At 45.5% G+C, this 17,722-nt stretch overlaps 1 protein-coding gene across 5 annotated transcripts in view; it reads right to left on the bottom strand.

The window, feature by feature from the left end:
- cadpsa (Ca2+-dependent activator protein for secretion a) overlaps positions 1-17,722 on the bottom strand; it is a 593,453-nt gene that overhangs the window by 116,121 nt on the left and 459,610 nt on the right. For all 5 annotated transcript variants that reach the window (XM_068051590.1, XM_068051591.1, XM_068051593.1 and 2 more), the window contains 2 exons: positions 4,578-4,734; positions 3,101-3,242 (listed from right to left, as the gene is read on the bottom strand). In XM_068051590.1, the coding sequence (XP_067907691.1) occupies positions 3,101-3,242; positions 4,578-4,734 (299 nt within the window). The remainder of the gene's footprint in view (positions 1-3,100; positions 3,243-4,577; positions 4,735-17,722) is intronic.

The following is a 17,722-nucleotide window of genomic DNA, read 5'->3' as shown; positions in this document are numbered from 1 at the left end:
CTCTAGACCCACAGCAACGTGGTTGACTCTTAACTGCCCTCTGAAATGGCCTAGCAAGCCACTCAGTTGTATCAAACCGCTACAAAGTCAAAAAGGAATGAAACCAGATGGACCACCCAACATCGACCTAGGCACTGGAAGTGACAACGGCAAACCCAGCCCTGCCGACTCTGCAAAGCCCTCCTTACGAACATCTGGGGACTTGTGCCAATGTTGAGAGAGCTGCCCCACAGACTAGTCAAGTAACAGCCTGACATAGTCATACTCACGGAATCATACCTTACAGACAACGTCCCAGACACTGCTATCACCATCCTCGGGTATGTCCTGCCCCACCAGCAGGACAGACTCAGCAGAGATGGCGGCACAGGGGTATACAGTGGGAAGGGAGTTGCCCTGGGAGTCCTCAACATCAACTCCGGACCCCATGAAGTCTTATGACATCAAGCCAAACATGGGCTGATTACCACCTACCACCCTCCCTCAGCTGATGAATCAGTACTCCTCCATGTTGAACACTACTTGGAAGAAGCACTGAGGGTGGCAAGGGCACAGAATGTACTCTGGGTGGGGGACTTCAATGTCCATCACCAAGAGTGCTTCAGTAGCACCACTACTGACCGAGCTGGTCGAGTCCTAAAGGACATAGCTGCTAGACTGAGTCTGCGGCAGGTGGTGAGGGAACCAACAAGAGGGAAAAACATACCTGAGCTCGTCCTCACCAATCTGCCTGTGGCAGACGCATCTGTTCATGATAGTATTGGTAGGAGCGACCACTGCACAGTCCTTGCGCAGACAAAGTCCCATGCTAAATGGGATAGATTTAGAACAGATCTAGCAATGCAAAACTGGGCGTCCATGAGATGCTGTGGGCCATCAGCAGCAGCAGAATTGTATTAAACCACAATCTGTAACCTTGTGGCCCAGCATATCCCCCACTCTACCATTGCCATCAAACCGGGGGATCAACCCTGGTTCAATGATGAGTGCAGGAGGGCATGCCAGGAGCAGCACCAGGCATATCTCAAAATGAAGTTATCAAACTGGGGAAGCTACAACCCAGGACCACTTGCACGCCAAACAGCAGAAGCAGCTTGCGATAGACAGAGCTAAGCAATCCCACAACCAATGAATCAGATCTAAGCTGTAGTCTTGCGCCACATCCAGCAGTGAATGGTGGTGGACAATTAAACAACCGACAGGAGGAGGTGGTTCCACAAATATTCCCAACTCAATGATGGGGGAGTTCAGCACATCAGTGCAAAAGATAAGGCTGATGCATTTGCAGCAATCTTGAGCCAGAAGTGCCGAGTTGATGGTTCATCTCAGCCTCCTCTAAAAGTCCCCAGCATCACAGATGCCAGTCTTCAGCCAATTCGATTCACTCTGCGTGATATCAAGAAACAACTGAAGGCACTGAATACTGCAAAGGCTATGGGTCCTGACAACATTCCGGCAATAGTACTGAAGACCTGTGCTCCAGAACTAGCCATGCCCCTAGCCAAGCTGTTCCAGTACAGCTACAGCACTGGCATCTACTCGGCAATGTGGAAAATTGCCAGGTATGTCCTGTACACAAAAGGCAGGACAAATTCAACCCGGCCAATTACCACCCCATCAGTCTACTCTTGATCATCAGTAAAGTGATGGAAGGTGTCGTCGACAGTGTTATCAAGTGGCACCTGTTTAACAATAGCCTGCTCAGTGACACTCAGTTTGGGTTCCGCCAGGACCACTCAGCTTTTGACCTCGTTACAGCCTTGATTCAAACATGGACAAAAGAGCTGAATTCCAGAGGTGAGGTAAGAGTGACTGCCCTTAACATCAAGACAGCATTTGACTGAGTATGGCATCAAGGAGCCCTAGCAAAACTGGAGTCAATGGGAATCAGGGGGAAAACTCTCTGCTGGTTGGAGTCATACCTCGCGCAAAGGAAGATGGCTGTGGTTGTTGGAGGTCAATCATCTCAGCTCCAGGACATCACTGCAGGAGTTCAACAGGGTAGTGTCTTCAGCTGCTTCATCAATGACTTTCCTTCAATCATAAGGTCAGAAGTGGGGATGTTCGCTGATGATTGCACAATGTTCAGCACCATTCGCAACTCCTCAGATACTGAAGCAGTCTATGTAGAAATGCAGCAAGACCTGGACAATATCCAGGCTTGGGCTGATAAGTGGCCAGTAATATTCATGCCACACAAGTGCCAGGCAATGACCATCTCCAAAAGAGAGAATCTAATCATCTCCCCATGACATTCAATGGCATTTTGATCACTGAATCCCCCACTATCAATATCCTGGGGGTTACCATTGACCAGAAACTGAACTGGAGTAACCATATAAATACTGTGGCGATAACAGCAGGCTAGAGGCTGGGAATCCTGAGGCGAGCAACTCACCTCCTGACTCCCCAAGCCTGTTCACCATCTACAAGGCATAAGTCAGAACTGTGATGGAATACTCTCCACTTGCCTGGATGGGTGCAGCTCCAACACTCAAGAAGCTTGACACCATCCAGGACAAAGCAGCCCAAATGATTGGCACCCCATCCACAAGCATTCATTCCCTTCACCACCGACAGCACCTTCCAAACCCGTGACCTCTACCACCTAGAAGGACAAAGGCAGCAGATACATGGGAATACCATCACCTGCAAGTTCCCCTCCAAGCCACACACCATCCTGACTTAGAACTATATTGCCGTTCCTTCACTGTCGCTGGTTCAAAAGAACATAGGAAGATTAGGAACAGAGGAAGGTTAGGAACAGGAGTAAGCCATTCAGCACCTCATGCCTTTAGATCATGGTTGATCTGTACCTTCCTTCCTATCAGCATTGTGGGTGTACCTATCCCACATGGACTGCAGCGGTTCAAGAAGGCAGTTCACTACCACCTTCTCAAGGGAAGTTAGGGATGGGCAATAAATGCTGGCCTAGCCACTGACGTCCAAATCCCATGAACGAATAATAAAAAAAAACACTATGCTTTTTCACATAAAAGGTGATATCTTGGCACTATCTGCAGCAAGTTTAGTCATCACTTATGTAAATCTTCATCCTTCAGCATCTAAACCCAAAATACATCAAAGGAGGTGCCCTTACTTTACAGGTTCCCATGATTCTCGGTCAAAGCCCCTGTGAATCGACTGTGCAATTGATGACTCCATCAAGTCGACATATCTAACCACAAGAGGAGCGAAGACATCCTGAAGATGTTTGTGGAATTTTCCGTTCAACAGATTATCTAAAATTGAGAATGAACAAACAGGTTTATTAAGTTGCATTGTTAAGAACATAGGAAGGTTAGGAACAGGAGTAAGCCATTCAGCACCTCATGCCTTTAGAACATGGTTGATCTGTACCTCAACTCTATTTCCCCATCTTTGCTTCATATCCCTGGAAACCCTTATCTTAACAAAAATCTATTTCAGTCTTGAAAGCTCCAATGTCCAGGATCCAGAGCCTTTTGGGGAAGAATGTTCCAAATTTCTACTACACTTTGTGTGAAAAAGTACTTTCTGATTTCACTCCTGCAAGGCTTAGCTCGTATTTTGAGATTGTGTCCCCTTGTTCTTGATTCCCCAACAGAGGAAATCATTTCTGTGCATTTACCCCATGAAACCCTTTTAATATTTTAAGCACTTTATCTTCTATATTCAAGGGAATTCCAGCCAAGTATACGCTAACTGCTTTCATTATTTAACCTTTTTAAACGCTGGTATCTTTCTGGTGAATTTGTGATTCATCTGCTCTAAGGACAGTTTGATAATATTAGGTAGTACTCTCTGAAGGACCTGAATGATTGACAGGATATATTTAAAAAAGTTTACGATTATCTGCTGCTTACTATAACCAATGTGGAGTAATAATTTGTCAGCACCCGGGTTTCGGGCGTGAAGATGGCAGTACAGCTGCAATAGATGCATGAACCATGAGGCCCAAGATCAGCCTGCCGTTGGGCCTCAAGCCTTGTCTCAATGATATGGGTGAGCTGCTGGTGCCTGCTGTACCTCCACAGGCAGCTTGCCCTTCTGTGGGAACAAATTCTGGCAGCAGCCTCCACTAAGTGGCAAGGACGGGTGGATGAAAGTGGAAGGGGAGCCGATTATGGCCAACAGCAGTTACAAGAGCTGCGCAACTGGTGGCCAATTATCTGCGCCAGGAAAACCTGAGTGGGGAACATGCAGTACCTACTTGCTCGGGGTAGCTCAATTTCTCAAAAGGGTTTTAAAAACAAGCATTAGATTCATTAGCATATGCAAAAGGGCCTATTCCCTGTTTTGGATGGCCACCTGAAGCACGGTCCGACCAATATTGTATGACATTAGTATCCAAAATTGGCCCTCATTGTGCCTGTTTTATGCCTCTACAGGTCCAATTTCTGGGCCTATTACTCCACCCTTTACTCTATTCATCCTCCCTCACATTCTCAAACCCCAGTACATGTGGACTTCTGTGCCAAAATACAAACTAATCAAGATTTATTGTAATAGAGAAATGAATTAATAAAGTTAAGAGTGAATCAAGGAAGTAACAGTAAAACAGTACATGAAACAATTTATTAAAAAGTGATACATACAATCACTCCTCAGGAAATCATTAAGCAGCTGAAATAATGGGAAGCTGTCCCAGGTGTCCGGGGCCTGCGTCTCCAAAGCAGTGTCCATGTCTACCGCAAACAATGACAGGAAGGTTTCTGCATGTTCAACCATCAAATCTGACCACCAAGCAAAGGCCTTCGAAGGACAAATCCACAGAAAAAAAGAATGATTATAAATAAAATCTCTTAATTACTTCATAAAGCTCTGCAGTAATCTGGATTGGGTCTAACTCTATAGGGTAGATGTTTATATTATGGAACCAAAGGAGTTATTGTAAAGAAACAAACATGATATGAGACCTCGGTATTCTAAATCTCTTTCTTAATCCAATTTGTTCCGAGGGAGAAGTAGAGTCTGTATTCCCAAACTTTGTACAGTAACCAAAATTACAAACATTTGCAGTCTGAGCAACATATACAGGCAAAATAATCCAAATACAGTAAACATTTTTTTTTGCTGTTCTCTTAACAATAACTCACTGAAGTCATGCCATTTACCAGTTTACTACAAGACAATGCTTCTTTAGGTATTTTGTCAGTTTTAATTTGCACTCCAGATAATCATGCAGCTAGGACTTGTGCATGCTTTCCAGCCTTTAAGGCAGGCTTCCAATGAGTTTTTGGGAGTTACATTCACATTCTGGGTGACTAAGATGTGAATGTGTTGAAATGCATGCATGTTTGTCGTGTATCTGTTGCTGGCTAGTAACATGCAACATGAGTGGTGCCAGCAATGGAACTTTATATGCTGAGGCAACATAATGCCAGTCTTATTTAACATAGTTTCCTCTGTATGTTTTTTCGGCCTAATATGACACTAAATAACATAACATATTAAATAACTAATCATTAGATATGAAATTATATTTGAAATACTGATTGTATTTTTCAAAAAAACTGCTTGGAATTAATTCTATGCTCATGTTTTGCAGTCTTCTGAGGTTGCTTACTCTGGAATCCAGCTGGGATGACAAGTGAGTGACTGTGTGCATGTTCATGCTTTCTGGTAATGTTGCTGTAAGATCAAGGGGTAGAGGGGTCGAAATTATAACCTGAAGTAGAACCTCTAACACATCTCTTCCTATTCTGTCTGCTTGATAGCTCACCTCCACTCACTGCTGCTGGCCAACAACATACCTAAGATTGGTACTTCACATTTTAGTAACATCCAAGTCAGCCAAGGCTGGGACTCAAACCTAGGTCTCCCAATCTGAGGTATGGTAAAAAAAAAATTTTGATGGATGGCACTGTGGGGCCACATCTAGCTAGAATAAATGAAATGACCCAGAATTTGCTGGAGTGAGGCACCCTTCAGTTTGAATAAATTTTATGCCACAAATTGTTGGAAGTGCGAGCTGACAACGGTAAACAGGGCATCTGAAACAAGCAGGACCAACAGTATATCTTCTTAACCAATGAGATTTACGGATAGAGAAAGAAACAGGAATGATGGAGAAGGAAATAGGGTGAATTAGAAGCAAATTATAAACAAAAAGAGAAATAGAAAGGAGATTGGATCATTGTATTATTAGTATTAGCATTAAACACTTTTCCAGCACATTTTGGGCCAGTAGAATTGCCTTGGATGTGACTGAAATAACTAAATATAACCAGACATCTACATTTAATAACAGCAATCATCGAGATACTCCATTATCTAGTGTAATGAACATTTTAAAAAGGGTATTTTACATTTTAAGTTCAATTTTAGATCCATCTCTATTTTGTCCTTAAATGGGAGTCAAATCCACAGATCAATCCTGCGATAGGCAAATTTTTATACACCACCCGATACACAGAAATGGTTAGCAAACCCAGTTTTACTCTTTATACAGTTTGTAGTGGTGTTGCCAGTCCTGATATTTTCAAATTTTGTTAGCTGCAATTTTTCTGTTTGTCCTACAGACACCAAACAAAATTCAATGCGCTCACAGATTTATTTTGTCGACTTGTGCTTGAAGACTAAATTTCCCTGCTGATAGCTAGAAGAAAATAACTGACTCTTACTGGGGATTTTTTTAATATATATATTTAAGAATGTAATTACACTGCAAACTTTGTGGCATTGCAATGTGATTGCCACTTCACAGTGGTGTTAAACTAACGATGTTAACCTGGAGTCAGGGCTGAGGCTGACTTAGTAATGTAGCAGAACTCCTGGAGGAAATAGTCTCACACCACTTCAATTTGACACCACAGTGGAAGTGGAATGGAAATGCAGGCCATGTTAAATGTAGTTTGCAAAATGCTAATAGGCCTATTAGCTACTTTAGCTGCAAGATTCGGCTCCCTAGCGCCCATATTTTTGCTGCTGTGGGTGCCGTTTCACGACCAAAATGGCATCTGCGGTGTGTACACACACTTAGGGCTGGATTTTGTGTTGGAGGCAGGGCTCCCAGCGCCGGGCCGAAAAGGCAAGGGTAACCCTGCCTCTCCCTTTTTACCCCCGCTCAAGCAATTCTCCGGTCTTTTTTTGTTAAAAGTTTATAGGAGGCAGGATCCCCGTCCCTTTAAAGACTTTATCGGCAGGGATCCTGCCTCCAAAAGCTGCCGGCCAATCAGAGGGCTAGCAGCTCAATAGTATCAGCAGTGCCACCGGTTGCGGTGGCAACTGCCAGTACTGCAGAGGCCTCGGACCCAGGCCCTGCGCTGGAACCCCAGAGAAAAGGTGGGGTCGCTGGGGCCAGTCCAGAAGGCCCCGGCAAGGGAGGGTGGGGGGACTGGTCGTGCAGTCCAGGATGGGGGAAAGGTGGTGAATTGGTTTTAGGTGGGGGTCCTCCATGGGCCACAAATTGCACACAAAGAAAGGACCCCCTCCCCAAAGCCAGCAACTTATTTTACAAGGCGTCCTCCCTGCGTGGCAGAGTCCCCCCTCGCTGCTGGCAAGATCCCAGCAGCAGCTGGAAGAGGCCCCTGATTGGCTGTTACTAGGCCACTTAAGGGCCTCAATTTGCCTCTGGGCAGGAAGACTGCCGTCGCTGGGCCACCTGGATGTGCCGGGCCCTCTGCACCGCTGCCCCCATCCCACCACCCATCAAGATTCTCCGTGCCTTTCCGCCTCCAATCCCGCCTCATGGAGGCCTGTAAAACCCCAGCCACAGTGCCATAGAGTCATTTACGGCACAGAAGGAGGTCATTCGGCCCATCGAGTCCATGCTGGCTCCCCTCGGAGCTATTCAATCAGTCTCACTCACCCTCTCGTGGACGGGGTGGGTGGGGGTAAATTTTATGCTTTCCCCTGCGGCAACTTTGGAGGCAGGGAGAGCATATAATGGGGCGGGATGGTAGCAATAGTAACCCCACCATCTTCCCGCCTCCACCCAAAATAAGTCTGGGGCAAGAAGGCCCATAGACAACCTTCCCACCCCACTGCCAATTGCGGCCCTTGTGGGGAATTAATGCCCAATTAAGGGCCTTATCTGCTGCCGCCGGTATTAACCCCACGGTGGACGGGAGTGTCGCTGCGCAGGGAGCGTGCCAAGCAAACCCATGTGGATTGTTTGCTGGCTCCAGGGGTGGGTGGGGGCGTGTCCCTCGTTAAAAGGCACTTAGTGCTTGACCAAGGGACCTGACATTGGGAAGAGGAGGGCCCACTGAGAGCCACCCCACTGCCCTTGCTGCTGACCCACCTACATCTTCCTCCCCCACGACCCCCACCACTTGAAACCCCTCCTGCCCTGATTCACCTGTGGCCTGGATCCAGCACCTCTGATGAGTCCAGTGCTGGCAACCGCTGCGGTGGCGCGACTCAGTTAAACAGCTGCCGACCTCTGATTGGCCAACAGCTCTCAGCAGACGAGACTTCCGTTGACGTTGTCCTTAATCTCGGGGAAGGCCCGCCACTGTCCACTTATAGAGTCATAGAGTTATACAGCACAAAAACAGGCCCTTTGGCCCATTGTGTCCGTGCAGGCCATCAAGCACCTATCTATTCTAATCCCATTTTCCAGCACTTGGCCCATAGCTTGGTATGTTATGGCGTTTCAAGTGCTCATCTAAATACTTCCTAAATCTGTTGAGGGTTCCTGTCTCTACCACCCCTTCAGGCAGTGTGTTCCAGATTCCTCAAATCCCCTCTAAACCTCCTGCCCCTGACCTTTAATCTATGCCCCCTGGTTATTGACACCTCCGCTAAGGGAAAAAGTTTCTTCCTATCTACCCTATTTATGCACCTCATAATTTTGTACACCTCAATCAGGTCCCCATTCAGCCTTCTCTGCTCTAATGAAAACAACCCTAGCTTAGTGTGCAGAGAAGTGACAGGTAAGAAGGTGGACTTTCTGTGTCAGGCTTCATTTTTGAATTGGTTGGAGTTGGGAATGAACTGTTTAAAAGGAGCTGGAGCTTTAAAAAAATTAAATAAAAAAAGGCTCATCCTAGCCTGCTCCATCTCTTTAAAAAGCCTGCAGAAAAAGGAAGAGAAATTCCAAGGAGAGAAGAGAATTCCCAAGGAGGGACAGAAGACCACAACCCAGCTCAGCTTTCCAGCACCCCTCTAATCATCTCATCTCCTGTCCTTGAAGAAGTCTGCTAAATTAATTCTCAATGCCGCCTGAAAAGAACTGTTCTAAAAGATTCCAGTGAGCCGTTTACATGTACTCGGAGGCCAGACTGTATGCCAGTTTTGGATCACAACATATGTCATCTGCTGTTTTCTTCAAGAATGAACAAGTATTCAGCCCAAGTGTTTTTTTGTCTGAAACAGAGCTCTAAACAAAAATCCCTTTTATTTTTCCAGTTAACCAGTGTGTGTGTGTGCCTAATTGGCACGCAATGCAGTGGACCTTCCCCAGAGGAGGCAATGCAGGGCTCTCGCTGGCACTTTAGCCAACGGCCGAGACTCCCGTCGCCCAGGTAAAATCCCAGCCCTGGTGTGGGCTGCACTGGATACCAGTTTGGCTGGGTTGGTAGCACTGGAGCAAGAAGCGTACAGCCGAAGTATGCAGATAGGCAGATTGTGATGTAGTCAGCGTGTAATGCTGATTGTCTGTAGAAGTGCCATTTTTGACTAGAACACTCAGCTAATGCCCTATCTTAACCTCACATAGCTGAACCTGCATGCAGCAGAAGAAAGGACTGCACTAGCCCTTTTTAAGGAGATCACTCTCAGGTTAGTTGCTGATTGATTTCTATGGCTGCTGCTGAGTTAATAGCAGTGGTTGGTCATTTGTACTTGTCATTTAAAGTTGGTGAGGTCTACAGGGAGCAGTGTGGCATGTGGTGAGGGCCTTGGTTCTGACTTCAAGGATTCTGCTCAGACCATTTGTGCCAGTCATGGGTGCTGTAGTTTCTATCCCCCTGGGCCTGCAGCATGACTGGAACAATGAGCTCAGGTGACACAGAGGAGGACAGTTTGCTCCAAGGAGGAGGGGAAGAAGGGCTTTCTGCAAGAAGCCATATCTACCCAGGGTTTTCAGGAAGCAATTCTCCTACCTCAGCTTCAGTGAATAACAGTGTATTAGATGTCTCTGTTTCACTAAGCGGATGCTCACTGATATCTGCCACCTGTTGCAGACAGATCTGCAGCATCAGAGCAGGGCACTGACAGCACTGCCAATGGCTGTGAAGATGACTATGGCCATGAATTTTTTTGCGTTGGGCTCTTCCCAGACAGGAGCAGGAGATATCTTCAACATCACACAGCTCACTGTCCACTGTCATATAAAGGAGATGGCTGACACACTGTATGCAAAGAGAGGGGCACAGATTGCCTTCTCTCTTTCCAGAGAGAAACAGGTGAAGCATGCAGAATACCAAGCTTACCCATGGTGTAGAATACCATTGACTGCATACAAGTTGCTTTGCAGGTGCTGCATCTAAATTCGAAGATCTAACACAACCACAAAGTGTTCTAATCCCTCAATGTGCGACCATACTCAGCGCAACATGCAGATCAGTGTTTGCCATTCTGGCACCAGTCATGATGTCTTTATTCTGTGGCAGTCCAGTGTACCATCAGCATCTGTGCTACAATGAGAAAGTCCAGAGGGTGATTACTGGGCAACAAGGGCTATTCGCTGACCATCTAGCTCATGACTCCAGTGCGCAAACCCAATTACACCCAATATTCGACCCCGGGGGAAAGGGAGTCTTTGTATTGGTTGGGGTGGGGGTGGGAGATCTGATGAGTGGGGAGCTTGGGGGTCAGGGGGACGCACTCCTGTTTTCCTGGCCCACACACAGTGCTGTAAAGGCACTTAGCTTCTTTCCAATGGTGTCTTCACCTCCATTCAGCTGCCTATGGCCATAAATTCCTGAGGCCTGCGAAACCCGCCTAGTTAAACCTACGAGACAGGTTAATTCTGAGGCTGGCACCTTCTGAGAGCAGGTTGGCTGCCTGCCCCTTGTCTCACCTCCATTAATCTTAGAAGTGGGCAGGTTGGAGGCAGGTTGGGGTTGGGTTTGAAATTTTTGATGTTTTAACATCTCACCTGACCCTAACCCACCCATTTTGGGGGTTCAGATTCAGCCCAATGACTTTGATCTTTCCAATATTAAATTGGAGGAAATTTCTTCTCATGCAATACTGGATGTCGGACAAGCAATGTGACAAATCAGTGATAGTGAAGTGGGTGATGTTGAGCTAGAACTGGCTATTGATACAGTGCATGTGAAACCTTAATTCATATTGTTGGCTGATATTGCCAAGGTGCAGCATATAAGTTCGAAAGAGGAGGGGGCAAGCATAGATCCTTAGGAACTCAAGCGGTAACAGTGCGGATGTGGGAAGAGAAACCATTGCAGGTGATTCTCTGGTTATGACTTGGAATGGAACCAGGGGAGGGCAGTCCCACCCAGCTGGATGTGAAGATGACTATGGCCATGAATTTTTGTATTGGTTGAGGTGGGGGTGGGAGATCTGATGAGTGGGGAGCTTGGAGGTTAGGGGGACGCACTCCTGTTTTCCTGGCCCACACACAGTGCTGAGGAGGACTTTGGAAGAGCATGGTGTCGGGAACCATGTCAAAGACTGTAGACAGGTCAATAAAGATGAGGAGGGAACGTTTACCTTTGTCACAGTCACATAGGATGTCATTTATGACTTTGATAAATGTCATTTCTGTGCTGTGGAAGGGTGGAAACCTAATTGGAAGGTTTCAAACATGGAGTTGCAGGAAAGATGGACACAGATTTGAGAGACCACAACATGTCCAAGGACTTTGAAGAGGAAAGTGAGGTTGGAACTGGTGTGGTAGTTTGCAAGTACAGAGGGGTCGAGGGTGAAGAGGGAGGTGACGACAGATGATTTGAAACGGATGGCAGCAGTATCTGAGGAGAGGAAAACATTATGAATGCCAGCTAACATGGGCCAGGAAGGGAAGTTGGTTTGGCCAGCAATTTGGTAAGAATAGGGCAAAGAGAACAGGAGCTGGGTCTCATGGACAGGATGAGCTCAGAGAGGGCATGAGGGAAGAAAACATTACCCCAGAAAATATTGGTGTCTTCTTCTAGTAAGAATGAGTTAAGGCACTAGAAAAGCTATCTTTACATTGAGATAATATATCCATTTACTCCATTCCAGTCAGGAATTTATAGCATCTTGCATGCATCAATCAGCGCACTTTGTAAAACAGAAAGTTTTAACTTATCGAAGTTACTTGTTCCACAGACTTTGATGCTCGTGACAATTTTAAAGTTAAAGTTTTAAAAGTTAAAATTTTTTACAGCAGTAATAGAATTAGACCTGTAAATGATTTTTGGAAATTAAAATTCTGCAGCTAACCAGGGGCACACAGACAGAATAGAAGCATCTATTTATTTTTCCTTTTGTGTATTCTCCTCTCTCCAGACCCCCACCCTCCCCCCCACAGCGCATGTAGTGAGGGTGGACAGGTGGTATACTCCCAGCCCTTTGCCAATACGCTTTGTATAATATCTAGTGACTTATCCTCCAATCTTAGTTCCCTCTCTCCTCCCTGCGGGGGAGCTCCTGAACTCTGCTTGGTGCCTTCCTCTGACAGCACAGCCAATACCAGAAACTCAGCAGGTGGGCATTCGCAGTCACAAACCTGCATCCTACCACTTTGTGACAGTATGTCCAAACTGCAGTTCTGTTTAACATCTACAAGGGCTTTATGCTCTGAGGAATCCGAAAGATACCAAGGCTACAACAGAATCTTTGAGTTACAGCCTTTGAAGTTCCTGACACACTCTGATATAATGGGTGCCTCGGGAGAAGGTAAAGGTCAGATCTCATGTTATTTCAACATGTGTACACTATTTCTACAGTGCACTTGGCCCTGAGTTTCAAAACCGTGATTGCAATGTATAAAATATATACTTCTCTCAGAATGTGGTAAACACAGACAAGGCAGCATTTATTGCCCATCCTTAGTTACCCTAAAGGCATCAAAGTCAACCACCTAGTAAATGGGACTGGTGTCACATGAAGACCAGAACAATAGGGGTGGCAGGTTACCCTCCCTGAAGGACGTTATTTTCTGGTGCCAGCCCATATATTGCCAGATTTGTTGAAATCAATTTAATAATTTTTAAATTATAAATAATGCTGACATAAAACTAAAGGGTAGAATGAAATTACTTTGGAGTGTGACTGTTTTAAGTATTTAAGCTGTGAGTAGCACTGTGAATAAATCACCATGGGGAAGATTTCCTAAGTGTCCGAGGTTGTACACACTCCATCTATCACTACACCTAGAATCAAAGCGAATCTTCCCCAAGTGAGAAGTAAATAATGTAATCCATAGAAACAAAAGAAAAATACTATGCTGCTGGAAATCTGAAATGAAAACAGAAAACAAAACCATAAAACAGAAAGAGGACATTCAGCCCATCATGTCTGCGCCGAAAACTAGCTGCCCAATCTAATCCCACCGTAGCCTTGCTAGGTACAGCACTTCAGGTGCATATCCTGGTACCTTTTAAATGAGTTGAGGGTTTCTGCCTCCACCACCGATCGGGGCAGTGAATTCCAGACACCCACCACCCTCTGGGTGAAAAAGTTTTTCCTCATGTCCCCTCTAATCCTTCTACCAATCACCTTAAATCTGTATTAAATGCTGGGAATGCTCAGCAGATCAGGTAGCTATTGTGGATAGAGCGAAGAGTTAACATTTCAGGATGATGACCTTTCATCAGACCACTGACTGACTCCACTGGGCTTCCAGATACAGTACTTTATCACTGCTCAATTTCACAGACTGGGGAGAATTATTCTAGAAGTGTGGTGGCAGTGAGCTTTGCCTACATCTGAGATGCCACGCACATTGCTTGCAAGCAGAACTTGGGAAGCTTTGGCTGGATTTAGTGAAACACCCTGCCTGAACATTCCAAACAGTGAAACTATTGCTTGAGCATAGTGTGTTGCACAGTAATTTGAGCAGTAGCATGGGTCTTATTGTATCTGTGATTTGTTGCTATGGGAGCATTTCTGGTTGGGGTCAGCAACCAGGCTGCAAAACCAGCCTGAATATCCTCAGATTTATCTAATCATTCTCCCAAGCTGTCAAATAATTCAGGCACCATTGCCTGCTCCAGAGTGGAAGCATCACAGTAGCTCTCCATATACCAGGCAATATCCTGCAGGATGAGGTCATAAAGTGCCTGCACATTCATAAAGTGGTTATCCTTTCTGTTAATGTATACAGTGAACTGATGGCTACAAGGTCCCAAATAGAACACCAGAGACGCTTAGCAAGCCTGTCAGGTGATAAATCGGCTTGTTGGTATCTCCATCCCATTGGGAAATTAATAAAGATGCTTCCCCTTGGCAAACATGGCATCAATTATTTGTTTCATAGAGGAATTAACTGTGTACTGGTATTTCTGGCAGATGCTGCCTGCGGGGTTTGGAAGAATCCTGTGGCATAGATGTTTAATATGGTAGTGACCATGGAAGCTCCAGGAAGAGCTGTCCAATTCCTTGGCATTCTCTGTAGATCAGCATGCAACAGGTGGCATAGCTTGGTCACTTGTAAAGCAGAAGTGCTAAAGGCAAGTGGCCTCTGACATTCCCAGGTAGGATTGGCATTGTTGGTTGTCTAATTTTGACCTGGAGATTGTCCCTTTAAATCTAGTCACAGCCCATAAGCCAGATGTGCCAGAACCTTGTATCAAAACTTAACTGAATACTGATGTTTCAACTTTTGTTCCGTTTTCTGCAAAAACATAAGGGAGCAACCAAACTAATTTAAAAAAAAGTGAAGGCTGTATGATCCCAACAGCTAAATGGAATACAGTTATTCTGATTGTGGTCAACAGTGATTCGAATCCAGGAAGTCCAGTAACGAGTTTGGAAGATATTTAAGGAGCTGTAGCTGTTTGAATTTTAGAGCTGGTTTGCAATTTTCAAGAGAATAGTCTTTGCCGGTATTAGCTCCTGCAGTGGTAATAAAAAACAAGAAACACTGTGTGTATAAAAGTGTTCTATAAAAGAATAGTTTGGCATTAAGTTGCAGCCTTTTTCTATTTTCTTTTGAAGGTGTGACGTAGAAGGATTTCTACTGTAAATATATCACTGTTTGTTACTCATTTGTTCATATTTTGTTAAGTAATTAATTTTATAACTTGGACCTAAAATGAGGTCTGCAAATGTGGGGCTGGATTCTACCAATCCCCTGACATCCGGCTCTGTGGCAGGGGTTGCCGGGAGATGGTTCCGGCAGAGGGCTGCCACGGAGACCAACGACGGGAGGGCCTGCCCCGATCCTCCCGGCGGCGGTGCGGCTCCGTGGTGGCACCCCCCCACAGCTGGGCAATGGGAACTGAATCTAAATATTTAAATCAGGCGATGAATAAATTTAAATAGACGTACCAGCAATCTTCCAGGTCCGCCGCGATCTTTGGAGCAGTGGCCGGCACACCCGCGCCTTCAATTCCCCGGCTGGGGAAAGCAGGCGTGATACTGGTCGGGGGGGGGGGTTAAGATTTTAACTGCCAGGTGGGGGTGGAGGGGGGGAAAATGGGGTCAAATAAGCATCATCATTGTAAGGGATGAAGGGAAGGGGTAAACTTGCAATTTTGTACCGTCTGGGGGCGGGGGGGAAGGTCAGAATTCAAAGGTAAGTGTTTTGGGGCGGGAAGAGGATATACTTGCTGTAATTGTTATTGGGGGGCGGTGTGGGAAAGGGACGTTACAATATTATTTGTAAAATTTTGGGGGGTGGATACCTCTTTAAAAGTTTAAATATGCCGGCAGGACTGGCTGCCCTTTAAAAATAGCGCCAGTGCCTGCACACAGGCAGCTGACACCACTGCCAGTGTTGGACAGCCCACCCCCTCCACGTGACTGGGGGCCGGGCCACCCTGGCTATTTAAATGAGGCTTCACGCGGGAGATTGCAGCGGCTCTGCGGTGTGCAGCCCTCATCTGAGAGCGGCGGTGGACTCTTAAAATCCAGCCCGTGATGTCTTATCAATTATCAAAGATGGTAGAGGTCCCTGTTGGAGGTGTAGGATAATTCCAGCAACTTCAAATAAAAATAGTTCTCTTCATTAGGACACATAACCAAAAACCTTACCTATCTATCAAGGCTGGTGTAGATATGAACATGAACAAAGAACAGTACAGCACAGGAACAGGCCATTCGGCCCGCCAAGCCTGCGCCGATCATGATGCCTGCCTAAACTAAAAACTTCTGCACCTCTGGGGACTGTATCCCTCTATTCCCATCCTATTCATGTATTTATCAAGATGCCTCTGAAACGTCGCTATCGTACCTGCTTCGACCACCTCCCCCGGCAGCAAGTTCCAGGCACTCACCACCCTCTGTGTAAAATAGGTTTGAAGACGTAGGAAGTTGGGACTCACCCATGAGAATAATCCAAAATATGGAGGCCAGAAAATTGCAAGTAAGGACAGAAACGACTTAAAAAAGGACAGTCCCTGTAAACATGTCCCCAGGTAGCAACAAGTGAGAACAAATCCCGAGGTGCATTTGTTTCTCAAGATGATGCCCTGGATTTGTCAGCATGGAGCTCCAGCAGGGCGGGACATTCACCCAACCCTCCAATTCCACTCCAAATTCAACCTATTTCCCCAGGTTTGGGGTCATTAGATGCATAGCAAGGGATGCATAGCACCTTGCCATGGGATTCATGCTGCCAAACAGGCAGCCTAATAATATGAAGTGAGCAATCCCGGTAGTGTTACAGAAATGCCACAAAGATCGGAAACGGTGTCCCATTGAGGGCGTGGCCATAACTGCAACCATTAACATGTAAGTTTTGGGCGTGGAATGAAGGAAGAGGATTCTGCTAACAGGTCTACACTCTCTCCATGGAGGAACACCATAGCACTTTCACCAATTCTGACCAGGCCGACTGCCACTTCCTTCTCTGTGGTGGGCCCAGGAACCACCAACGTAAGCTTCTGAATATGCTGTTTCGGGGTTTCTTTTATTCACCACATTCAATTTTGAAACAATCATGGACAGACTTTGGTCTGAAAAATCAGCTGCGGAGTTGGTATATTGGGATGTCACAGCAACTCTGCTCTATAGTAATGGTGGGGAGCCTCACCCAGCAAAATGCATATTAGAAAATCACCGTAGCTGTATAGCTGCTACATGCGGTGCAGTGCTTTTCTTAATTATATTAATTGCATTTTTTAAAATCATAATGTTTATTTATTTCTGTCTTGATTTTAATGCAATTACCATAGCATCATGAACCTTTTATTAGAAATCTTAGTAAGTATTTTCTTTCCTTTTCCTCCCCATCTCTTCTGATGGGGTACAGTTCATCTGCTGGTGGTCTTCCGTACCTCAACTAAGTGGCCAATCTTCATCACTAAGTGTCCATTCTTCATTAGTAAGCCTAGACAGTGAATGATAGTGGGCTATTTTTTCTTTGGGAGCGGAAGCATAGCTTATTGCATTCGCATAAAGTTCCCATGCGCAGTACTTTAATGGAGGCACTAACCTGTGACTAATCAAACTGCCTAATTTCAAGGCAGTTATGCCAGGTGTTCTTACAATCCATTTGAGTTTAATTCATGCATCTCTCTACCGAAATCTGTTTTTTTTTTAATAAGTTACATAATCTTGCAACAATATGGTGGAATGCATGACTCATCATCCATATTCACATCGGTAGAAATTACAATAACATTTTTTAAAAACTTTTTTTGTAAACTGAGTGCTGATTCACATCATAATGATTCTA

This window comes from Heterodontus francisci, chromosome 19 (genome assembly GCF_036365525.1).
Source record: "Heterodontus francisci isolate sHetFra1 chromosome 19, sHetFra1.hap1, whole genome shotgun sequence".
Lineage (NCBI taxonomy): Eukaryota > Metazoa > Chordata > Chondrichthyes > Heterodontiformes > Heterodontidae > Heterodontus > Heterodontus francisci.
This window is presented reverse-complemented; position numbering and strand designations above follow the sequence as displayed.